Source organism: Nyctibius grandis, chromosome 5 (assembly GCF_013368605.1).
Source record: "Nyctibius grandis isolate bNycGra1 chromosome 5, bNycGra1.pri, whole genome shotgun sequence".
Taxonomy (NCBI): domain Eukaryota; kingdom Metazoa; phylum Chordata; class Aves; order Nyctibiiformes; family Nyctibiidae; genus Nyctibius; species Nyctibius grandis.
In genome coordinates, this window is record NC_090662.1 from 558,551 (window position 1) to 582,987 (window position 24,437).

The 24,437-nt window shown below is 59.1% G+C and overlaps 1 protein-coding gene across 1 annotated transcript in view; it reads left to right on the forward strand.

Annotated features, from left to right (window-relative positions):
- Positions 1–24,437, forward strand: part of SHANK3 (SH3 and multiple ankyrin repeat domains 3) — a 316,192-nt gene that overhangs the window by 280,651 nt on the left and 11,104 nt on the right. Inside the window, exons 18-20 of the mRNA XM_068400530.1 lie at positions 1,357–1,484; positions 2,389–2,494; positions 13,875–16,200. Of these exons, the coding sequence (XP_068256631.1) occupies positions 1,357–1,484; positions 2,389–2,494; positions 13,875–16,200 (2,560 nt within the window). The remainder of the gene's footprint in view (positions 1–1,356; positions 1,485–2,388; positions 2,495–13,874; positions 16,201–24,437) is intronic.

Consider the following 24,437-nt stretch of genomic DNA (forward strand, 5'->3'; position numbering starts at 1 on the left):
AGTGTCACAGCCGCGCTCCAGGGCCAAGGCAGAGCCATCAGCTCCAGCACAGCACCGTGCCAGTGTCACGGCCATGCTCCAGGGCCAGCTGACACCATTTATGACATGGAGCCAGCAGACTCAGCCCTACCCGGCCCAGGGAGCTGTAGGAGCAGGGGACAGCCACACCTGAACGGACCCTGCCAGGGCTGACACAGCCCAGCAGCCTTCGTTAGCTCGGCTCTGCCGGACCCTGTCTGGCTCCGGCGGAGGGAGCTCGGGGTCAGTGGTGACAGTGGCCACCATCTGCCTGCTGCCCTTCCCAGTCTCCTGAGTTTCAGCGTGTTTTACAGCCCCGGACAAGCCCCAGCGGCAGCCAGGGCTGGTGCTGTGTCCGAGCGGGGATGCTGTCCTGGCACAAGTGCTGCGGGCGCTACGTTCGGGGGCAGCTGCTCCCCGATGGACTCCATGGTGGCATGGCTGAGGGGCCGGGGCCTGGGCAGCCCCGCTGCCCCGAGCACCTTGGGCAGGGCAGAGCGAGGTCTCGCCTTCAACCATGCGTCCAGCCCCTCAGGCAGGTCTGTAGGGTCAGTGTGGGGGTCAGGGCCCGTGGCAGCTCTGCGGATGGTGATGCCGCACCACAGCCCGGGCGGGCAATGACCCCCCAGCCTGCGCTGGCCCGGAGCTCCGGCCCACGGACACGGGGTGCGCGGGGGCCAGGCTGCTCCTGTCAGGGCTGTTCGGGCACAGGAGTCCACGCAGGGAGGAAACGTCCCAGCTTGTCCCAAACAAGACACTGGAGCGACACTGGTTGTGCTGGAGCCGGGCTGAGCTCTGTGGAGTCCCGTGGACTTCTGTCCTGCTCGTGGTCCCTGCGGCACCGGCGTTCCCCTCCCCTGCCGTAGTGCCCCCGCTGCACCCAGCCAGGGCACTTGGGCCCGTTCTGAACATCCTAAATACATCCAGGCTGAGCTTTGCTCTGTTAACAGAAGGCTTGAGGCCTCCTCGAAGCGTGGCACAGCGAGGGGCGTCCCCGCTGGGTGCTGGCGGGGGGACCCCAGAGCTCGGGCAGCCGGGCAGGGGTGCCGGGCCGATGCGGTGCTGCTGGCTGCGGGTCCCCCAGCCGAGCCAGGCCCATGCCTGGGCGTGCATCATGGTGGGTGGGCGGCTCCAGAAACACCTCCAAAGTCTTCGTTAGCCGCTGGCTGGGGAGGGGGTGACCGAGCGGCCGCTTCCTGAGCTCTGTGCTCAGCAGCCCCTCGATCCGCTGTCCCCACGGCGCCGTTTGCCCCTGCCCAGGGATGGGCCCGCTGCGGGGAAGCTGCCTCGGCACGGCGGCCCCTGCTAACCCGTGTGCTTTTGCGTTTGGATTTTCAGAGAAACTGGACGAGATCCTGGCAGCGGCCGAGCCTGCGCTGAGAGCGGACATCGTCGAAGCAGATTCCAGGGCAGCCACTGTGAAGCAGCGACCAACAAGCCGGCGCATCACGCCAGCAGAAATCAGTGTGAGAGAGGAGGGCTCGCGGTGGGAGAGGGAGGGGGACGTCGTGCCGTGACACACGCTGCCGGCCGGCCCCGAGCCTGGCCTCGGGGAGAGGGTTTCTGCCAGGGGTGGAAGGAGAGTCTGGGGGGAGATGGAGAACGGAGCAGGAGTGCAGGCGGGCGCGGGAGCTGACCCGGGCCGTTTGGAGCTCACTCGCTGGAGGGATTGCCGCAGGGAGGGTGTAAGAGCAGGTCTGAAGGAGAGTGGAAAGCTGAGCTTGGTCTGGCTGCAGTTTTCTGGATGCGAAGCTGGAAATCGGGAGGAATCCAAGAGAGAAACGCTGTCTCTTGAGGGGAAGCATGGATGGAGTAGGAGTGGGGCTGCCAGCGCCAGGCTGGCTGGATGGTGGAAGTGCTGCAGGCAGTGGGAGGCAGCTTCTGGAGCCCGAGGTAAAGTGGGACAGGCTGCGTCGGAGCAGAGACCGGCCGGAGCGAAGCCTTCCCACGGGAGGAGGGCTGCTGCTGGAGTCAGCATTGCCGTGCCACCCACCCTGGGCTCGGCGGGGGGAGCAGGCAGGGGGGAGCGGGCAGGGGAGAGCAGGAGCGGGCAGGGGGAGCAGGCACAGGGGAGCGGGCAGGGCGAGGGAGGGAGGGTTGACCCCTCCAAGGGCAGCAGCGCAGGTTTTGGCAGCGTGCAGGTGGAGGTGAGGACAGGCTCTGTCCTTGTCCCCCTCCTGGGGCAGCTGCAGGTGGAGGTGAGGACAGGCTCTGCCCTTGTGCCCCTCCCGGGGTGTGGCAGGGACAGGGGCAGAGCCCCAGCTTCCCCTGTGGTCAGAAGGATCTGGTGCCCTCGGGTGAAGTGTGTGTCCTTTCAGCCGAGACTCGCCGATGTCCAGAACGGGAATGTCCTCTTTTCTTCTCTTGCAGTCACTCTTTGAGCGCCAGGGCATGGCCGCACACTCGGGGGTCCTTGCAGGAGCTGAGAAGCCCCATGTTTCACTGCGCAAAGGAATTCCACGGACAAAATCTGTAGGTAAGGCAGACTGGGGAGAAACCCCTTCCTAAAGAGGACGGGTTGCACCCGGGGAGCGCTTGTGCCTGCACAGGAACTGCAGGGACGGCTCAGCCCTCTCTGCTGGCTTATAAAGCGCTTTGAAGAGGGGATGTGTGACGTGATCTCTGCTTTGAAGGCTGCGGGGGTCCTGAGAAGCCTGTTCTGATGCTGGCGCTGGTCCTGCTCGCAGCAGGAGGTTGGACTTGAGGCCTCCGAGGTCCCTTGCGCTCTCGGGCTCTTTACAGCACCACCAGGGACAGGGGGGTTCCTCCCACCCTCCGTGCTGCAGGCCAGGGGCGGTGGGTGATGTTCTGTCTGCCCATGCAGCGACTGGGCTGGGCGTGCAGGGTGCTGGGCTTGGGGGTGGTTGAGCGTGAGACCATGAGCTGCAACAGGCTGAGACGGTGGAGCAGGTAACAGGTGATTTTTTTTTCTAAGGAAAAGCAGGGTGGAGCCTGGAACAGGCTGTGGGCTGTGTCGGGATCTTTAGACCCTGTCCCAAAAGGTTTACAGTGCAACTAAAACTAAAAATACGCTGGAGGAGGGAGGTGGGAGGGCAAGGCCGAGTGAACAAGGGCTGGTGGCACAATGACAGTGTGGGGGACTCCTTTTCTTCTCGTGATTTTGTGTATCGGTGGGTTTTGTGCGGGTGGTGACACCAAGCCCCGGTGCTAGCAAGGTGTGAGGGCTGTGCGGGTCGGAGCTGGGGAGGGTGCGTTACCACTTACGTAGAGAGGCTGAGGGGCAGGAGGAAAGGGGACAGAGAGGGGTGCTGTGCTGGGTGACAGGAGAGCAGGAGTCCTGTGGGAGCGGCTGAGGGACCTGGGGGGGTTTAGCCTGGAGAAAAGGAGGCTGAGGGGAGACCTTCTCGCTCCCTACAACTGCCTGCAAGGAGGGTGCAGCGAGGGGGGGTCGGTCTCCCAGGTAACAAGTGATGGGACGAGAGGAACCGGCCTCAAGTTGCCCCAGGAGAGGTTTAGATTGGAGATCAGGGACAATTTCTTCCCCAAAGGGTTGTCAAGCGCTGGCACAGGCTGCCCAGGGCAGTGGTGGAGTCCCCACCCCTGGGGGGATTTAAAAGCCGTGTAGATGTGGTGCTGAGGGACACGGGTTAGTGGTGGGCTGGGCAGTGCTGGGGTAATGTTGGACTCGGTGATCTTGAAGGCCCTTTCCAACCAAAACGACTCTGGGATTCTAAGTGCTGATTTTAAGTAACCCCAAGGCATCATTTGATAGTAATGGTGATGCCAAAATAGATTGTGTTTAACACACAAAATAAGTGAATAAAAAGTAAATTCTGCTTCAAGCTACAGCTGAGAGCAGCACAGTCTCAGCAAGAACGTAAAAATTAGTTGAAAAATGCAAGGGTTAGTGTGCAAAACATCCTTGTTAATGTACAGAGCCACAGAACTGCTGTGGATACGTGCCTCGCGTTCGTGTTTGCTTGAGAGCAGCTGGTGCCTGTAGTCCCGCATGAGATTGATCTGAGAGTCGTGGATAGCTGGAGAGAATCAAATGTGTGTATGATTAATCTGAAAAGCAAACTAGAGAGAGAAGCTTACCAAAAAAAACCAGAGTGGGTGTTTAAGGGGCTACCCCGGTGTGTACTTGCACCCCGTGCTGATACAGCTGCTGTCCTGCCGTGGATGCAGAGGCAGGACGTTCCCGCGGCTCCGCAGAGCTGCCGTGGAGCCTGCGCCGAGCAGGGGATGGGACACGGTGTTGTAAGTGAACGTGGGCATTCATCAGCTGCTCATACGTTGCAACGCTGTTAATGTACGTGGTAGGAAGGGAGCAGAGCTGACTGCCTGGGTGCCTGGGCTCACCGACCCACGGACTTGCTGGAGTAGGAGTAACCCGTTAGTTTCCTCGTGAGGTAAAAGTGCTCAATCAGTAGCACGTGCAGGGTGGGATTCATCTCATCCAGCCTTATGTGTTACCGACGCAGATGCCTCCATCCACGTACGGTGCCCAGGAACCCTCTGCAGTGACCAGAGGGAAACAGGCCCTTCTGATGGGGTTAATCTTAGTTCTGACGGGGTTAATCTCACGTCTGGATCATAGAGGAGAATCCTGCACGGGTGCCCGTTGGCTGTGAGGAGCATCGAGGACCGCAGAGCGTGCAGCGGCCGGTGGGGTCTGCAGTTCATGGTCATTTTGCAACCTGTATCCTGGATGTTTGTTTTATGTCTGAGAATGTTTGTGAAAAATGCTTCTAAGCGGAAGTTATTCAAGGTTCAATCAAGCCACAAATAGCTGGAAATCGTATTAAAGGGGATCTATTGTGTGAAATAGCATCTTCACCCAGTAAGAGACCATAAACTGGAAAGGCGTTCGTTAAATGTGAAATGCTCGCCTGGAAGGAGCTGCTTTTCGCTTGGGAAGGCAGAGTCAGTGACTCCGAAGTCCCTCTGAACCTACACCTCGTGCGACGCTCGTGCAGGTGCACTGCCAAGGATCTGGGCACGCAGAGCGCTGCGAGAAGAGGGATTCGAGGCTCGTAGGGTTTGTCCAGCTGCGAGGTCTGTTGGGTTGTGTGTAGGGTCTGTGTGCTCATGAGCACAGTGTGTGATATCCCGGGTACGTCTGTTTTGTCGAGCACGTGGAGCCCTGAGCCCCTGCTCCCTGCACGGGGTTCGCAGCCGTGACATCTCCACACCCTGCACGACGAGGGCGTGAGGAAGGCCAGGTTTAACCTGTGTCAGGGGAGATGGAGAGCAGAGCTGGAGGCCCCCTGTTCTGCGCAGGCACGGCTGCAGCTGCCCCCAGCACAGCAGCCAAGCACGAGCCGACAATAAACACAGAAAAAAAATCACACATAGCTCTTAATTATGTTCAATCCCGGCATGGCTCTGCACCGAAAGGGAACAGCTCCTGTCGAGGAGGGGACAGCAGCTTCTTGCTTCCAGTTTGCCTGCCACGATGCACGCCAGAAGCAGCACCTCTTAGAAACGGGCTGATTTTTGTGGAATTCCAGATAAGCTAAAATAGAGAACAGCCAAACAGTAGAAACGGGGTTGCAGTTGGCTTGTTTTAGAAGTCCTTCTTGAGCTGTCATTTCACACCCACAGTGACAGGCTCATACACTGTACAGTCAGTTGACTTCATGATAAAAAATCACTACTAAAAGCAAGGAACTAGATGAAAAATAAGCAGGGGTTGGTTGGTTGGTTGGTTTGGTTCTTTGGTGAAGAAATGCTCTGAATTATTTGCGTATTACACAGCTGGTTGAGATTCCCAGGGACTTGTGAGGAAAGATCAGAGCATTTCATGTGTGTGTCTGAAAACGTCTTGAGTCAAAGGTAGTTAACCCTCGACTGGCTACAAAGAAAGCAGAATGGAAGAAATATTTGAATAAAAATGTGAAGAAAAGAAATGCCTTGCAGCGGGGAGGCTGATAGGGAAGAAAATCTCTGTCAGCCTTCCAAGATAGCTACCACGCCATCTGCTCCAGCATCAGAAGTTAAAAACACTCGAGAGGCTGCAGAACCGTTGTGGTACCGCTCAGCCTCTCCCCTGAGCAAAGTCAGGATGAAGTAGATGGTGGTTTTGCACTGGTGGAAGTCGCGCGTGTCCCCGTGCTGGTCAGAAACACGAGGGGCTGCAGGTGCCCCTCGCTGGCTGCGCGTTGTGGCTGCTGCGGCAGTAAGGGGTGACTCGGTGTTCAAGATGTTGAGGGTGCTGGGCTGCTCCTGCTCTGCCAGCTCGGGGTGGGTCTGCATCCTCGGCTGCACGAATCACAGAGTCACAGAGGCTAGTTGCCTCTTCTCCCAGGCAACCAGCGCTAGGACAAGAGGACACAGCCTCAAGCTTGGCCAGGGGAGGGTCAGGTTGGCCATGAGGAAGCATTTCTTCTCAGCAAGGGTCATTAGGCATTGGAAGGGGCTGCCCAGGGAGGTGGTGGAGTCCCCATCTCTGGAGGGGTTTAAGAAAAGCCTGGCCATGGCACTTAGTGCCCTGGTCTAGTTGCCATGGTGGTGTCAGGGCAATGGTTGGACTCGATGAGCCCAGAGGGCTCTTCCAACCCCATTGATTCTGGGATTCTGTGATCACAGAACCGTTTGGGTTAGAAAGGACCTTTAAGATCATCGAGTCCACCCACTAACCCAGCACTGCCAAGGCCACCACTCACCCATGTCCCTCAGCACCACATCTACACGGCTTTTAAATCCCTCCAGGGACAGGGACTCCACCACTCCCTCATGGTCTGGCAGGGTGGGGGCAGCTCTGCCGCCGGGGCTGGCAGCCCTCCCCAGTCCCGTTCCAGGACCGTCCTTCCCTGTATGGATCCGGGGTGAACTCCCAGTGCTTTCCCCTCTTCCGAGCAAGTTCTCAGGTTCACCCCAGCTGCGGCTGAAGCTTTGTGCCGTAGCAGCCGGCACAGTCTGTTAGTTCAGAGCTCTCTGAAGGGCACTGGGCCTTCCCTCTCCTCCTCCTCCTCCTCCTGTCGGGTCTGTTGTTGCCCGGAGGACGCCGGCCCCGCGCACGGCGATGCTCACCCGCTCTCCACTTCTGGACACGAGTGGAGCCGCAGCACTTGGCACCTTTCTGCTCTAACCCAGGGGTGGCTGTGGGAGCTGCTCTGCCATCCCTGCACGGGAAAGCAAGGCTGGGACTGGTGGGGCGCGCTCTGGTGAGAGCCACCTCATTAGCCAGCCCCAATTAATGCGCAGAGTGAGGTTCTCACAGGAGTTCAGGCTGTTATGGCAACAGGCCCCAAAGCGTTATTGAGCGTTTTTGTGTTTTCCTCAGAGATCAATAATGCATCGAGTGTGCTGTGGGTTGCAGGGAGGGTTGCCATGAGGCTTGTGGCTTCGGGCAGGCACGCGGAGCACGGTCCTCATTTCAGGTGCCTGGAGACAGGGTCCTTTGCTGGTCCTCGCTGGTCACTGGAGGCTCCGTGTTGGCTCAGGCTCTTTATTCCTGCATGTGTGCCCCACCACGGCGAAGAGCCAGCGTGTGCTGTTTGCAGAGACCCGAGAGACAAACTCTCGACGGCGGTTAGCGAAGGGACAGGTTGGTTGGTTTGTCACTGAAGTTTATGCAGATGGAAGATGGAGCGGGCACAGGGGGAGGTCGCGGGCAGCACACGGAGGGTCATGCCATTAGTGACAGACAGAAGGTCTCTTTTCTCAGAGGTCAGCAGCACCTCTACCATCCGCAGTGGACTGAGAGCAGCCCTGAGGAGAAGGGCTTGGGGGTGATGGGTGACGAGAAGCTCACCATGAGCCGGCACCGTGCGCTGGCAGCCCAGAAAGCCACCCGTGTGCTGGGCTGCATCCCCAGCAGCGTGGCCAGCAGGTCAGGGAGGGGATTCTGCCCCTCTGCTCCGCTCTCGGGAGACCCCCCTGCAGTGCTGCGTCCAGCTCTGGGGCCCAACAGAAGAAGGACACGGAGCTGTTGGAGCGAGTCCAGAGGAGGCCACGGAGATGCTCCAAGGGCTGGAGCCCCTCTGCTCTGGAGACAGGCTGAGAGAGCTGGGGCTGTTCAGCCTGGAGAAGAGAAGGCTCCGGGGAGACCTTCTAGCACCTTCCAGTGCCTGAAGGGGCTACAGGAAAGCGGGAGAGGGGCTTTTTACAAGGGCCTGGAGTGACAGGACGAGGGGGAACAGTTTCAAAATTATCTTTAAGGTCCCTTCCAACCCAAACCATTCTATGAGTCTGTGATCCCTGTGGAGAACTTGGAATGGCTCACAAGTTCACATTCATCTGGCAGCCCATCGGAGTGTGGCAGAGGGATGAGGTCTGGAGGAGGCGGGAGCACTCGGTTGCTGGCAGTAGAGTGGACCAGTAGAGTGTTCCCAGGCAACTAGTGATAGGACAAGAGGACACAGCCTCAAGCTTGGCCAGGGGAGGGTCAGGTTGGCCATGAGGAAGCATTTCTTCTCAGCAAGGGTCATTAGGCATTGGAAGGGGCTGCCCAGGGAGGTGGTGGAGTCACCATCTCTGGAGGGGTTTAAGAAAAGCCTGGACATGGCACTTAGTGCCCTGGTCTAGTTGCCATGGTGGTGTCAGGGCAATGGTTGGACTCGATGAGCCCAGAGGGCTCTTCCAACCTGGTTGAGCTCAGACGCTGTGCGTGTTCCTGCGACGGGGGAATAGCAAACAGCACCTCGGTAACGGCTGGGTTGGGATCCTACGGAGTGACAGGACAATCTCGTTCAGGTGTCACAGATCTAAAGGAGCTGCCTTCCCCCAGTGTCCCAGAGGGGGTCTGGCAGAGGCTCGTCGCTGGACCCTTTCCGTGTTGGCCTGTCCCGTGGGAGGCACGCCGGTGCAGAGCTGCTCTACCCTTCCTGGGGTACCCCCGAGCTGTGTCCAAGGGCTCCAGACGCTGCAGGAGCTGCTCAGGCTCCTCCTGCAGACCGCCCGTCCCCTGGGCCGAGCTCTGCCCGGTGCCCGGCGCAGAATTCAGCAACAAGCAAGTGTTAAAAGTGAAAAATAAACGTATTTATGGCAAGTAACTAACTGTTAACATTTCAGTCAGTGGGGGTGGAGTTGGATAAAAGAGAGCCATGCTTTTGGCTACCAATATTTTAGATAAACTCAAATAGCTTCTCTCTCCATGTCAAGAGCTGCCAGGGTGGTTTCCCTGGTCTCGTAGCTGCTCCCTGACCTTGGGAGGCTCCCTGTCCCCAGCACTGCCTTCACCAGGGGATTTCTGTGTGGCTGTGTGCTCGTTCCCTCAGCAGGGCTCTGTGCAGGGCCCAGCCTGCTCTGCAAGGGCTGAAAGCAGCTCGTAAATTCAGTACTTAATGAAGACATCAGGTTCCAGGCCTGCTCCCAAGGGGTTACTGGCTGCCTTTGTTCGCCTTCAGGGACTCCCTGAGCAGAACGATACCCTGCGTAGACTCAGCAATGATGAGGCTCGTGCTCAACTATAAACAGGTGCTTCTCCGTGCTAAGGGAGAGGTTTTGTTTTGTCCGTGTGATCACAGTTAAACATCAGTGAGGAGCTTCTGTCTGCCCTGAAGACTCTGTTTTACCCAATTCGCTGTCACAGTAGGAGTGGGGAGCGAAAGGTTTGAATAAGCAAACGTAACAACACAGCAACACAGTTCAAAGAAAACCTTGTACAAGGTCTTTACAGACCAGACGGGCATCAAATTGAACCGATAGCTGGAGTCTGGAAAGAATCACAGAATCAACCAGGTTGGAAGAGACCTCAGGGATCATCGAGTCCAACCATTGCCCTGACACCACCATGGCAACTAGACCAGGGCACTAAGTGCCATGGCCAGGCTTTTCTTAAACCCCTCCAGAGATGGTGACTCCACCACCTCCCTGGGCAGCCCCTTCCAATGGCTAATGACCCTTGCTGAGAAGAAATGCTTCCTAATGTCCAACCTGACCCTCCCCTGGCCAAGCCTGAGGCTGTGTCCTCCTGTCCTATCGCTCGTTAGGACGAAGAAGGCGAAGGAGGTGATCCTGCCCGCGGTGCTGGTGCATCCGGAGCTCGCTGCTGTGGGACGTTGTGTGGGAGATCTGCATCGGTTCAGAGCGCGCCGACGGTGTCTGGGTGGAGAGCGGCCGCCCGGGGTTAGGCACAAAGGCAGTGGGACTTGATCAGCAAATTTCTGGGAGCTGATGGAGTCCCCGGGAGGGGGAAGCAGCACCGCGCGCTCGCTGCATCCTCACACGCTTCCACGGGCGCCTGCTCTTGGCCGCTGCCCGGCAGCACGCTGGGCTCGACGTGCCTTTGGTCTGCGAGGCTGGAGGAGAGGTGGAGAGCGGAGCGTGGAGGCAGCATCAGCAGCATCTGTGGAGTGAGCAAGCACGGGGAGGAGGAGAGGCAGATGAGCAAATGGATGAGGCGGTTTATGTGGGACTGGGATGGCAGGCACGCAGCTCCAGTGAGCAGAGGAGCTGTGTCAGAATGGTGAGCTGCAGGTAGGGGAGAAAGAGCCTGCCGAGCATTTGCTTTCCTCCCACCTCTCCCATCAGTGATCTCTCCTGGGTGTTGATTTTCTTGCTGGGGAGCAAGGAACAGACATCATTCCCGCTTTCCCAGGGGGTGGGGTTGTAGAGGTGGTCAGTTCGGGAACCAAAACTGGAATGAAGCCACTCTTCTTCTGTCGTAGGATCAAAGGATAGTTCAGGTTGGAAGGAGGAGGTCTCTAGTCCAGCCTCCAGCTCGGAGCAGGGTCAGCTATGACATCAGATCATGTCCGGAAAACCTCCAAGGATGGTGACTGCACACCCTTTCTGGGCAGCTTGACTGTCCTCATCCTAAAATTTCTCCTTTTATCCAGTCAGAACCTCTCATCTTGGTTTTGCCCATTGCCTCTTGCCCCCTCCCACCATTGCCTCTTGTCCCCCCAGCACGTACCACTGTGAAAAGCCTGGCTTTATCCTGATACCTCCCAGTAGGTACCAGAAGGCTGTGAGGTCCCCCCTTCTGCAGGCTGAACAAGCCCAGCTCCCTCAGCAAGAGCTCCAGCCCTCACCACCTTGGTGGCTCTCCACTGAGGTCCCTTCAGTTTCTTGGTGTATTTCTTGTATTAAGGGCCCCAAAACTGGATGCAGTGTTGTAGGGGTGGTGTCGTGACGGGGAGTGAGAGGGATAACCGTGTTGCTCTGGCTGTTGCCTTTGCTCCTGTTCACGCAGCCTGGGACGTTGCTGAGGCACGGGGCCAGCCCGTGCTCACCTCGCTGCCTGCCAGGCCCCCCAAGTTCTTTTCCATAGAGCCGATCCCCAGCCTGTCCAGCTGCAAGAGGTTCTTCCTTCTCTTGGGTGTGGGACTTCGCATCTGTCCTCGTTGCAGCTCATGCAGTTCCTGCTGGCCCCTTCCTCTAGCCTGCCTAGGTCCTCTTGAGATGTCTGGCTGGTCATTGACCTTGGGAGTGCTTCAGCTATTGTTTTCCATAGTGCTCCCCTCCTCATTTAAGAAAAAAAATGAAGAGAGATGCTTACGGCAAGGAAAAATAGCGAGTGGGGAATAGAGAGAATAAAATGTGTAATTGTAGAAGCAGGGATGTAAAATAAAACAAAAACTAATACCCGCTCCTTGAATACGTTTAGAGTATCTGACTGACCCCTCCAACCTTCCCTCACCTGAAATACTTTGCTTTCAACACGTTGAAAGATCTTAGCAGCAGGGACTGAGCTCGCAGGTGGAACGGGGCTACCACACCTACAGCGGTTGGTGGTGGCTGGTGTCTCCTCTGGCCTGGCAGCCGCGGGGCCACTCCGCTCTTCGCAGATCAGGTGATGTGAGGAAGCTAAACCAGCATTTGGTTTTATTTCCTGACACAGCTGTGTGGTGTCCATCTGCAGGGTGGTCAGCACAGCCCCAGGACAGGCTCTGCTGGGGCTCGGCCGTGCTCTGTGCCGGGCTGGGCGTGCTGACAGAGCCCAGCGCTGCGTAACTCCCCTCGTTCCAGCTCTTGGCCATTCCCAGGTGAGAAATGAGCGTAAAGGCATGACTTTAGGGGGATCTTCGTGCCGTTAGGAACGGGCCAGTGTCTGTCCTGCATCAAGCCGTGGCTCCATCTAGTGCAGGCTCCTGGCTTAAATATTGCTCTTAGGCAGTTGCCCAGGGAAGAGCGAAAACAGGGCAAGGGTGTGATGTTTCTCCTGAACACTCACCCGGGCAGCTGCTCTCTGCAGGGCAGAGGTTTCTGTGCACATAACAGCCCACAAAAAGCCCATCCTCCGTGGCTTTGTCCAGGCTCTCTTTGAACTCATTCCGTGCTCCCCGTTCATTACGCTGAGGATTATAAATCCTCAAACTGTGTTCAGCAAAAAATAGCCTGGCTTTGAACACAGCGACGGGCTGGTGGACGCAATGAGATGGAAGGTTCAGTGCTCGCTGGCCAAAATACTCCCCTTTTCCCCGGCGGGCTCTGCATCTGCAGGGCTTGGGGAAGCGGCTGATGTCATTGTTGGTGCAGTCACCAGAGCGCTTTGAATGCTGGTGGACGTTACAGGAGAAGGGTTAGAGCCAAAAAAGCAGGAGGTCGCTGTGCCGGGACGTGGCTTTGTGCCACCCTGAGCATCCTCTCCGGAGCAGCGTGCGCCCTTGAAGGCAGCCGCGGGAGGTGTGGGTGAGTGTGGTGAGGCAGGGCTCGGTGAAGGGATCGTCCCTCTGTACTGGGCACTGGTGAGGCCGCACCTTGAATCCTGTGTCCAGTTGTGGGCCCCGCACTGCAAGAGAGATGTTGAGGTGTTGGAGCGAGTGCAGAGGAGGGCGACCAAGGTGGTCTGGAGGGTCTGAGCTGTGAGGAACGGCTGAGGGAGCTGGGGGTGTTTAGCCTGGAGAAGAGGAGGCTCAGAGGTGACCTTAGTGCAGTCTACAACTACCTGAAGGGAGGTTGTAGCAGGGTGGGAGTCGGCCTCTTCTCCCAGGCAACCAGCGACAGGACAAGAGGACACAGCCTCAAGCTTGGCCAGGGGAGGGTCAGGTTGGACATTAGGAAGCATTTCTTCTCAGCAAGGGTCATTAGCCATTGGCAGGGGCTGCCCAGGGAGGTGGTGGAGTCCCCATCTGTGGAGGGGTTTAAGAAAAGCCTGGCCATGGCACTTAGTGCCCTGGTCTAGTTGCCATGGTGGTGTCAGGGCCATGGTTGGACTCGATGAGCCCAGAGGGCTCTTCCAACGTCATTGATTCTGGGATTCTGTGAAGAGGGGCAGGGAGCTGGACCAGGAGGCTGGTAACTCGCGTCCAGGCAAGGACTTGCACCGTCCTTGCTGTATCGCTGGGTTTCTCCTCCTGTTACCTTACTTAGCAAGATTCTCATACCCTCTCACTGAGTATTACAGGTACCTGAAAACAGTCTCACTGTGCACGCAGGTAGTAAGTTAATAGTAAGAGTGACAGGCTCTGCCTTCCTGGGGTACTTCCAGTTCTGGAAACGCATCACTCAGGTTTCTGCTAGACCCTGCTTCTGCCTTCAGTCTCGCACACTGAAGCATATGCAGCCCCTCGGGGGGAAGGGGGAGTGTGAGACGAGCCCAGCGAGCGGGGGGTGCCGGCGTTTGTGTGAGGTTGTCTCACGCGTTGGCGGGTGGATGTCGGGAGGTTTGATGGAGCAAGTGTTCAGTTCTGTCACCGTTGCCTTGGTCTGGAGAGCGTTCAGCCTGGTTGGGAAGTGTTGGGCACAACTGTCTGATGGATTTAAAACAAGGTGAGACGCTGTGAGAGGCTGTGGCCGCCCTTCTGTGCCAAGGGAACGTGAGCCAAGGGCCAGACTGCGAACGCTTGCACCAAGCAAATAAAAGATGAAGTGGAAAGTCAACTCAGAAAGAAAGTGGGGTGGGGGGGAGAAAGGGATGTCATAGATCCAGTTTGCAGCGGCTGGCACGCTCTGGGTTCTCTAGACACGTCCTCTCTGACTTCACTGCTCTTTTTGTTTTCCAGGTGAAGACGAGAAACTTGCTGCTTCTTTGCTAGATGGGAAGTTTCCCCGGAGCACATCAATGCAAGACACTGTTAGGGAAGGACACGGGATTCCACCACCACCTCAGACGGCCCCACCCCCACCTCCTTCTCCATATTACTTTGACACAGGCCCCCCTCCATCCTTCTCACCACCTCCGCCCCCAGGAAGAGCTTATGATACCATAAGATCAAGCTTTAAGCCAAGCCTGGAGGCCAAACTCCATGGACTCCCGCAGGTCATTAGCGCAGCTGAGATGTACGATCAGGCGAGGACTTCCATTCCTTACCCCGAAAGGCAGAAGAGGGCCCGATCCATGATAATCCTACAGGATTCCTCTCATCTTCCCGTGGAGCCAACAGAGATCCCCCGGCCTGGCCCATCCGCAACCCCTCCAGAGAAGCTGAAGAGGAAGGGGAGAGTGATTGACAACCCTTACGCCAACATGGGTCAGTTCAACGTCAGCCTGTTTGCTCCCACCAAGCCACAGAGGAAGAAGAGTCCTCTCGTGAAGCAGTTACAAGTGGAGGATGCACAGGAGAGAGCAGCACTGTCCATCACCGGAGGCTTTACCAGGGAGCCCTCTCCCACGCGCAGGAGCCATCGCCTGAGCGGGGTGGAGTATCAGCACCACCCCGGCATCGCTCAGGTTGAAGCCACAGGCATCCCCTTTGCCACTGCCATCGCTGGAGTCATGAAGGACAGAGACCGTCGTCTGGAGGAGAGGCGGAAATCCACTGTCTTCCTCTCGGTTGGGGCCATCGAAGGGACCCCCCCCAGCAGCGACATGCCATCCTTGCAGCAGTCCAGGTCTATCGATGAGCGGTTGTTAGGAAGCCGAGATGTACTACTGCCTTCCCCTGTCTCAGCTTTAAAGCCATTAATTAGCAGCTCATCCTCAACGTTCATCCACCCCCTGACAGGAAAGCCCTTGGATCCGAACTCACCACTGGCGCTTGCGCTGGCCGCAAGGGAACGGGCCCTCTCCACTCAAGTCCCATCCCGGTCGCCCACCCCGATCCACAGCCCCGACTCAGACAGAGCAGCACCCCTGTTTGTGGACATCCAAACCAAAGAACCAGAGAGGGGGGAGCTGGAGAGCTTGGTGTCCCCTGCGTACTCACCTGGAGGCACAGGGCCGATCGCAACAGACTCTGGGACTTTGGCCCCTACTCAGAGCCAGTGGGGGACTCCGTCCACACTGAGAAAAGAAACCGAGGCAAGAGCAGAAACACCTGGGAAGGAGGAGAAGAAACAAGAAGACAAGAAGTCCATGATTATTAGCATAGTGGATACATCACAGCAGAAGACCGCTGGCCTCATCATGGTTCATGCCACAAGTAATGGCCAAGACGAGATCGGACTTGAGATAAAAGAGGAGAAACCAGCTGTCCCTGAAGCACGCACAGAGCCAGCGGAGTCCCCCAAAGCAGAGACCCAACCCAGTCCCGTGGGAAAGCCTCCGGTCAGTCAGGCCTCTGACAAGACGCTGGGACAGGGGAGCTCGGAGGAGGAAGTGGAGCCCTACACGGTTACGCTCCCACCAGCTCAGTTGTCTTCGAGTGACGAAGAGACCAGGGAGGAGCTGGCCAAGATAGGGCTGGTGCCTCCACCAGATGAGTTTGCAAACGGGGTACTGGTCACCACCCCTGGCACACCAGTCAGCCACCTGGCTACGCCTAGCACGCCATCCATACCAGCGGCAGCAGTAGCACCTTCTACCACTGGCGGAACACCCTCAGGGAAGCCCTCTGATGCCCCCGTAGCCCCAGAGTCTGCTGCAGACTCGGGAGTGGAAGAGGTGGACACCAGAAGTTCAAGTGACCATCACCTGGAGACCACAAGCACCATCTCGACGGTCTCCAGCATGTCTACGCTGTCCTCAGAGAGCGGGGAGCCTACTGACACATACACTTCCTTTGCGGATGGACAAACTTTTATACTCGAGAAGCCACCAGTGCCTCCAAAGCCAAAACTCAAGTCCCAGCTCAGCAAGGGGCCAGTTACTTTCAGGGACCCACTTTTGAAGCAGTCTTCGGACAGCGAGCTCATCTCCCAGCAACATGCGGCCACGCTGGCGTCAGCCAGCATCGGCCGGCCACGCTACCTCTTTCAGAGAAGGTCCAAGCTATGGGGGGACCCCATGGAGAGCAGGCCCATCCATGGGGCTGACGATGACAAGCCAACTGTGATCAGTGAGCTAAGTTCCCGACTACAGCAACTGAATAAGGATACACGATCACTGGGGGAGGAACCCGCCGGGTCCCCGCTGGATCCCGGGAAGAAGTCACCCGTGGTCGCGGCACGGTAAGACGCTGGTCGCTGGCCGGGGAGGGGGCGGGCGCAGGGCTCAGGCCCCGAGGGACGGGGAGGTGGCTGTGCCGAGCGGGCCAGGGCGTGCTTTGGGGGGGGGTTCAGAGGCGTCAGGACTTCTGAGCTGCGCGGGGAGAGGCGATGCTGCGGCAGCTCCCCGGGCACCGCGGGGCTCACGGCTCCTCTCCTCACCGCGCACGCAGCGAGCTCGCGCTGACGCTTCTCCCCTTTAACGGCCGCCTTGTTGTTCAGTCCCTCCTGTCTCGGTGCTGTTGTTAAGCTGCTGTATTTAGTCGTGGGTTCCACTTCTCAGTGTTTGCTCCTGAACAATTAACGTGGGTCTCTCTGGTGCTTTTCATTTCGAAGGATCTCCAAACGTGTTAGAGCTCTGGTCGGTCCCTGCTGAGCGGGAGCCGTCCCCGGGGCGGCCTGTGGCAGCCCTAGGGAGGAACACAGCAGCACCCCTGGCCTTTGGTGGCTGAGGCAGAGCCCTGGTGACCTGCAGGGCACAGCTGGGGGTGGTGCGTGGGGCAGGGGGTGCAGCCGGGGTCCCTCCCACGGGTGCTCGCAGCAGCTGTGTCCTGCTGAGCGCACGCTGGGTCACACACGTCTCCGTGCCGGTGAGGTGGCTGCTGGCTCAGAGGTATCTGCGCCCAAGCGTGGTAGATCCTCTCACCCCTCATCCTCCACGCACAGACCTGACAGCTCACTGCAGAGGGACCCCAGGACCCGCAGGAGCCTCTTTCTCTTCCAAAGTCCTGCTGGGGTCCCTCACCCCTCACGGCCCGCAGCAGACACCATTCCCTCTCCCACGCTGGAGCTGTGGCCGTCACGCTCCCCAGGCAGCACAGACCCCTCTGTGTCCCTCACGCTGCCCTGCGCTGCTCCCCTGCCCGCCGTGTCCTCCGTGCCACCCACCGGCCTGCCGGCACCCGGGGCAGCAGCAGCCCCTTCGCCCCACGCTTTCACCCCGACTTACCCACCCAACTGTAAAACTAAACCAAACCCAAACACTCTAAATTAGAGCCTGAGATTAGAGAGCGAACGCTGACAAGGCTTTGACATGTAAAGGTGCAGCAGGAAGGGACCCAGCATCTCCAATCTCGCTCCCCCCTTTGAGGACGCAGTGACACCCCCTGCAGTAGCAAAGCCACAGTGTCCCTCCGGTGTCACCAGTGGGTGGCTGCTGGGGGTCAGCGAGGTGCCAGTTCAGCAGGGAGCTCTGAGCCAAGGGAGCCCTTCTTTTGGAAAGGTTTTTCTAAGCAGGCCATCACAGTGAGGGGTTACAAGCCCACGTGGGGCTGACACAGCTGGTGACGTTTCAAGCTGTAGCATGGGGGACAAAGTGTCCTGTCCTGACACACCCCAGGGGAGCGTTTGTGTAGCTCCGTCCTTCGGCAGGCTCACGCCTCCCTGCCGGTGCCTGTGGTCCTGTGCTGAACACACTTCAGTTAATCGCGTGATAGGACAAGAGGACACAGCCTCAAGCTTGGCCAGGGGAGGGTCAGGTTGGCCATGAGGAAGCATTTCTTCTCAGCAAGGGTCATTAGCCATTGGAAGGGGCTGCCCAGGGAGGTGGTGGAGTCACCATCTGTGGAGGGGTTTAAGAAAAGCCTGGCCATGGCACTTAGTGCCCTGGTCTAGTTGCCATGGTGGTGTCAGGGCAATGGTTGGACTCGATGAGCCCAGAGGGCTTTTCCAGCCTGATTGATTCTGGGATTCTGTGAAATCAGGCACGCCGTGCCTCCCGTTCCTGAGGAGTGCTGACTGCGCGCATCTTCAGTGACGCTGGAGGACGTGGACATGAGCAGCTGTGATGGTGGCCAGGCACGGCATCTCCCACGTCTTACCCACGCCAGGCATCGGCCCTCCCTCACCGGGGTCTCCTGCCTTCGTCCCAGAGCCAGCAGGGAAAAGCCCCTGGGACTCCACGTGGTGTGGGGACGCAGCCCCCAGCCTGTCCTCGGTCCTCCCCTGGCCTCCCGTGTCCGCCCAGGTCACCGCTGCTGGTCCCCAGGCAGCCTCCCCAGAGGTGTGCACGTGCCCCCGGTTTCTAGGGGACTCCCCTTCTCCATCCTCTGCCTCTCCTCACCCCTCCTGTCCTCCGCCACCGCTGCCCTTCGGTTCCTGCGCTTCCCTCACCCCGTCCCCCCCCTCTGTCACCCTCTGCAGAGCCCTGTCCTCCCCTCCTCACCCACCTGCCACCGAGTCCCGGGCACTTCCAGCCCTCCCGCAGAGTTACACGTTCTCATTTCTTCTCCTGAAAGTCGTGGCCTTTCATCTCTGAAATTTTTATGCTCCTGGTTGATGTCAAAGACTTGAAATATTTCCCAGGAAGCCAGCTGTAAGTAGAACATTGGATGATGTCGGCCACTCTCCCTCATTGTGAAAACCCCTCTCGTTTCTGAAATCGCTGTAAATTCAGAAAATGATGTAAAGAGCAGGTAGATAAGCTTAGCTAACCGATGTCAGGACACGTTTTCCAGTCCCTGAGCCTGTCCTGGGAACGACAGCGTTACCTGACGTCCCCAACAACGCTGCTGAGGAGGAGGGGGGGACCGTGCCGGCGTCACTGCCGCTGCCAGCCCTAGAGCATCCCCCCGGGGCTGAGGGGGCTGCACCCCTTGGCCAGGCTTCGGGAGAGCCCGGGGGACGCCGCAGCCAGAGCTCGTTGGAGCTGGGGGTGTCCTGGGGTTCCGGGGGACTCGGGGATGACGAGGTGCCCTCGCAGGAGCCATCCCAGAGCAGCCAGTGCCCTCCGAGGCGGCTGGAGCAGGCGGAGCAGCTTGCCTGCCGCGGCACGTTGCGTTGCTGGAGTTTCTCTCTAAGCACATTAAATTCTGAATTCGCAGTAGTTGCATCCAACGTCTCTTTGCCCGCGGGGGCTGCGGCGCAGGCCCGGGTGCGCTCCTGCTGCAGAGCTCTGTGAGGGTCCTGGCTGGGGACCCCCAGGAACAGAGACACAAACCCCTGTCTGCGTAGCCCTGACTCTGCTGTGCCTCCTTCCAAGACGGTCTTCCAAGGAGGACGTTTGACAAGAGGGACTGAGAAAGAGACCGAGAAATACTGGGAATGAAAACGTAAGGTCAGAGTTGAGGCGATCGGTAGAGACGATATTGATGGCACCTCCCCACCCTCGGGCGCTGCGTGGCGAGGGAGGCTCTGCTGTGCGGGACGGGTCTGCCCCCGCCGCAGCAGCGTGCCTGCCTGCCGGGATACAGCCTCCTGCACCCTCCTCACCCGGAGGTGACAGCGACAGCAGAGTGACTGCTTCCACGCGTGGGAATAAGCGCTGACCCCTGCGCTGGGGACACACGAACCGTTCTGCTGGCGTCGCGTGTCTGGAGGCTCTCCGGAGGCCAGCAGCAGCCATCGTCGTGTTTAACGTGAGTGGAACCATGAAGATCCGGAGTCCCGACACGCAGCAGCCTCGCTAAGCTGAGCTGCAGGACCAGCGTCTCCACCGTGACCTTCCCTGCAGCCACCGAGCACCCCGCAGCCCAGAGCCGCTGCTGGACCCCGACACCGATCCCTTGTGTGTCACCCGCCACCATAATAAAGCTGACGCTAACGAACGGGAGGTGTGTGTTCCTGCGGGGCGATCGTGGGGCACGGTGCCAGCCGAGGAGCACCGGGGCCGAACTCAGGCGCTTCAGGGTGACTCGTGCTTAAACCCGCGTTGAGGTGGCGTCTCTGCGCGGCGTCCCCTTGTCCTGTGCCTGGCTGTGGCCATCCGGCCGCGTCAGGCTTGTGTCGTTCCTCCAGCTGAGGGCCTGGGCTAGAGGGTGCTTTGCAGAGGGGTTTTGTTTGTTTAAGCAGCAGCCAAACATCCCAAACGTATCACGTGAAGCAGAATTTTAGATGCAAAACTGAGTTTTTTCAGGTGCTGTTCTGGAAACCCACAACTGCTTTGTATTTCTACAGATCTGAAAGAGAGAGAGAAGAAAAATAAGCCCTTTAGGCATTTAGCTCCTAGGGTAAAGCTACCTCTTTCTATATAAACTCATCAATTAATTCTGTTTCAGCTAAATGGTGTAACATTTCTGGTGCAAGCTTTCAGCTGCTGCAGATACAACCCCCCTGTTTCCTTGTAGGCTTTTGTCTCTTCACGGTGTCTAAGCTCGTGCACAAAGCGGAGCTGAGCTTGAGACGGGTCCAGCTGGGATCTGTGCTTCCCAGCACCTTCCTGAGAGGGAGTTTGGAGCACACGGGCAGTTACTGGTGTCACATCGGTGTGACACCAGTCAGGTGTCACCGATGTGACACCAGCGCAGGGCTTCCTGCCGCTGGTGGCCAGGGGGGCTGGTTTTGGCGTTGCCTACAAGGAGACAGGGGCGTTGTGGGTGGCAAGTGTCAGCATGTGTCCATGTCACGGCAAGCACAGCTGGCTTCACCCCATCTGGTCACTAACACCTCCTAACCACAGCCCGTCCGCCCAGCGAGTGGGAGAGGAGCAAACCGTGCCTCTGCCTCATGCTTGTCCACAGTGGGACTTGGGAAGAGCAGCCAGGGGCTGTCTAGACCTCAGGGAATGAGCTCGGGGTCCCACCAAGACTCTGTCAGTGCTGAAAGAGGGAAGAGTTAAATCATGAAGGGTTCACTCGCTGCTGATTCTGGCTCCAGGCGGGTCCCACATTTTATCGCCCAAGTGCAGGAGAGGAGCCGTAAGGGCTGCTCCTTTCAGGGCTTCAGAGTCACAGAAGAAGGGCTTTTCCTCTTGTAGAGAGACCCATTCCAGTTTCAGTCCTTTTGTCTGTGTGCTGCCTCGGAGGGCTGCGGGCAGCCTGCCCGGTCACACACACCCTCCGGCGAGAGCTGGGGAAGAGGTTGGCGTGGGGAGTCCCAGGGAGGAGCCTGGGGGGTCTCCTGTGGATCCTAGCCCTAAATTTCCTTTTCCTACAAAGAAGAGGTCAGAGGAGGTCAAAACAGGCTGGCTGCACCAAGGGGTAACGTTTAGTTAAGGCGTGAGCAGCTCTCAGGTCCATAACGCTCTGACCCTGCCAGAACCTCGCTGTTGTAAATGTTACTCACACCCGGGTTTTGCTCCCGGTTCTCCCTGTTCCACAGCGGAGCACGGGCAGGCGAGAGCTCGTGGCTGAAGGCCTCGCAGTCCCGTTACACCACCTGCCAAACTGCCCAAGAAAACCCACGGCTGGAGGCCGAGCCCCCCTTGTGTGGGGCAGCGGGTGCAAGGTCTGCGTTGCCCCTGCGAGGAGCTGCGCCGTGTCCCTCCTGCTCACTGGGGAGCAGAGCTGGGTCGCCCCTGCCAGCCCAGGGCGAGTCCTTGGGTGCCGCACAGAGCTCAGGCAAACTTCGCACCAGAGGAGCCGTGATGATCCCCTCTGGGCAGCACTAACTCCCCTGCAAGGCCCCAGTAACGCTCCGTTGCCCTTGAGCTGTAGCTGTTACTCACAATCATAAAAGCAAAACAACGCGGCTGTTGGGTGAAGGCAGACAAGATGTTGAACTGTATTTGCTGCTCTTTCTTGTCCTTGCTGTGGAGCATTTTTTCTCATGTGTATGTTGTTTCCTTCCCCTCCCTCTTCTGCCCTTCCCAATCTCTGTCCTGTCCCTTCCCCTCCCAGCTCCTACAAACAACGCTGTCCAGTCGCTCAGGCTTTGGCTGTTGAATTCATGCAATTATGAACGTCCCGTGTCCTGTAGCCAATGCACGAACGGACCCGCAGCCAGCGTGGACCATCCCGACCTCCACTGGCCCCAAAAGCCCCGTGTCGGCCATTTCCCGGGTCCCCTCGCTGCCCCCGGGGTCGCCCCTTCCCCAGAGCTGCGGGGGCTCAGTTGTGCACCCCAGAAGGTGAAGCCTCTCTGCCCGATGCTCCTGGCGCTGCGGGGCCTGCCCCGTCCCTGTCCCCCGGCCCCGCTGTGCTGTGCACGCCGCCGCCGGAGCCCCCAGGCCCGCGGGGTGCAGGGGGCCCCGCCACAGCACCCGGGGCCTCGCGGCGTGGCCGGGCTCCCGCGGTGCCACCCGTTTGCCCTCCGCCGTGCCGGAGCTAACGTTCTCTCTCATTGCCTCTCTTCTGCTCCCATCTGCATGCCCGCGCTGCTCTGTCTAGAACCGCCCCGGCCTCCGGAGCGTGGGCGAGTTGTGTAAGTGAGCACGTTCTCATCCCATAGCGAACGCACCTCGGCTCCCCGCGCCCGTCCCGCGCCCCGGATGGCCCAGAGCGGCATGTGAGTGTCCCCCGGTGTGCCCCGGTAGCATGTCCGTGTCCCTGTGCTGTGCTGTCGTGTGCTGCTGCTCAGTGGTGATGACTGAGGAAATTCCCTCGGGCTCCCGTGGGGTTTGTACCGTGGCCCGGGTGAGACCGTGTGCCCCCATTGCGGCTGGCCAGGGGACATCCAGCCAGGGCTGCACAGGGGCAGGGCCCCCTTGGCACAGCTCAGCCCCGTGGGGAGGGACCCCAGCACGGGTGGGGTGAGCCAGCTGCCACCCCAAGAGGTGACAGCCCCTTCCTGAGCCCCAGCTCCCCCGTGCAGTTGATGCACCAGCCCCCCCTTCCCAGCAGGTTCATGGCTTCCCACTCGTGGGCTGTCCCCAGGTCACCTTCTGGAGCACAAACCCCCTGAGGCAGGAGGTGACCTGCAGGCCGGGGTGGGCACTGGAGGGGCTGAGCTGTGGCATGTGCCCCTACTCCGGGTGCCCACCGGGCGAATTTCCCCAGCGTGCATGGCCAGCTGTGTGCTCTTGGTTGTGCTTTCCAGTGTCTGTCTGTCTGTCTGTCCTGGGTTTTTTAGACGTAGTGTGTGTGGAACGAGCTGCCTACACCCGTGTTGCTTCCACGTGTGAGCACAACCCCAGAGCCTGCGCAGAGCCCTGGCCACTCTCACCTTCGATTTTACTTGTCATTTTCCACCAAGTGCTGAAGTTCCGAGTGTGCATCCTCGTCCCGGTGCCCGGCTGGACAGGGCCAGTCCCGGGAGAGCGGAGTGGCAGCACTAGGAAGCTCCTCGTGCCAGACGCCCTGCTGCAGGCTGGCGGGGGCTGCCGGACAGCTTTCGGGACAGCCGCCTGGACACCTCCCCCTGGGGTCAGCCCTGCTCTGGTCCAGGCTCTAATCACAGCTGGCTTAAGCAGTGGGGGAGACTCAGGAGCCATCTGGGCCACTTTGGTCCTTCTGGTGGAGCAGAAGGTTGTAGAGCCCCAAGGTCCATCCGGAGACGGCACGCTGTGCCAGAGAGATCCGTGCCTCGGGTTCTGCACGGCAAATCCTGCGCGGTCGGCGTGTGCTCAGCGGTGGGAGGGTCCTTGTGGCATCGCGCGTGCCCGTGTCTTCACGCATTCACTCCTGTGCTGGTGTCACAGAGTGTCCGAGCGTGCAGGGTTGCACCCAGGGGAGATCTGCCGCCCGTGTTGTCTCCTGGCATTGTGCTGCCTGGCACGGGACAGGGCGAGCTCAGCCTGCCTGTCTGCCCGCTGCCCCCACGGCGCTCGGTCGCTGCCCAGCAGCCCCGGCTGACTGGGGCCGGCTGGTCCCCGTTCCGCTGAGCCGGCGTTTCAGACAATGGCAGCGCCTGCTCCCGCCCGGCACCTCCTGACTGCCCGTGCCCGTCAGCTGATGGTTCCCCTCTGTTGCACAGCCCTGTTTGTGTGACAGCTTGGGACATTGTTTCGCCTGCGCCCAGCATCCCGGCTCCCAGCGCAAGCAGGAGGGGGTGCAGCAGGCTCTGCCTCTGCCCGGGGCCCATCGAGAGTGGCATCGTGCCCATTTACTGCCTGAGGAGGGTAGGGGTAGGGTCGTGGTTAGAGTTAGGACTAGGCTTAGCTGCTGTCCTGGTCCAAAAGGCTCAGCCGTGAACCGTGATGTGCAATCCCTGCTGGGTTTCACGGGTGCCTGCTGAGCTGAGCACCTTTAATGCTTTCTTAGCACAGGTTTTTGCATTTAATGCCTGGAAGGAAGGGGTGCTGTAACGCAGGGTGGTTTTAGGGTGCCCGAGCGAGGAGACTCATCTCTACACCAGCTCCAAGGCACCATCAGCGCAGATGCACGAGCCCTTGTTGCTGGCTGGAGGCGTGGGGCAAGCTCTGTGCACGCAGTTAGCTGGCTCCTGACGCTGTGGATTAACCCTCTGTGTCACCACAGTTCAAACACCGGTGGGCCAGCGTCCCCCCTCATCAGCTGCACCGAGGGTCAGGCAGTCACTGGCCCCGTCCCGGGGCTCCAGCGCAGCAAGAGGCAAGCCCGGGGTCTCTCAAGCCACGTGTGCTGCCC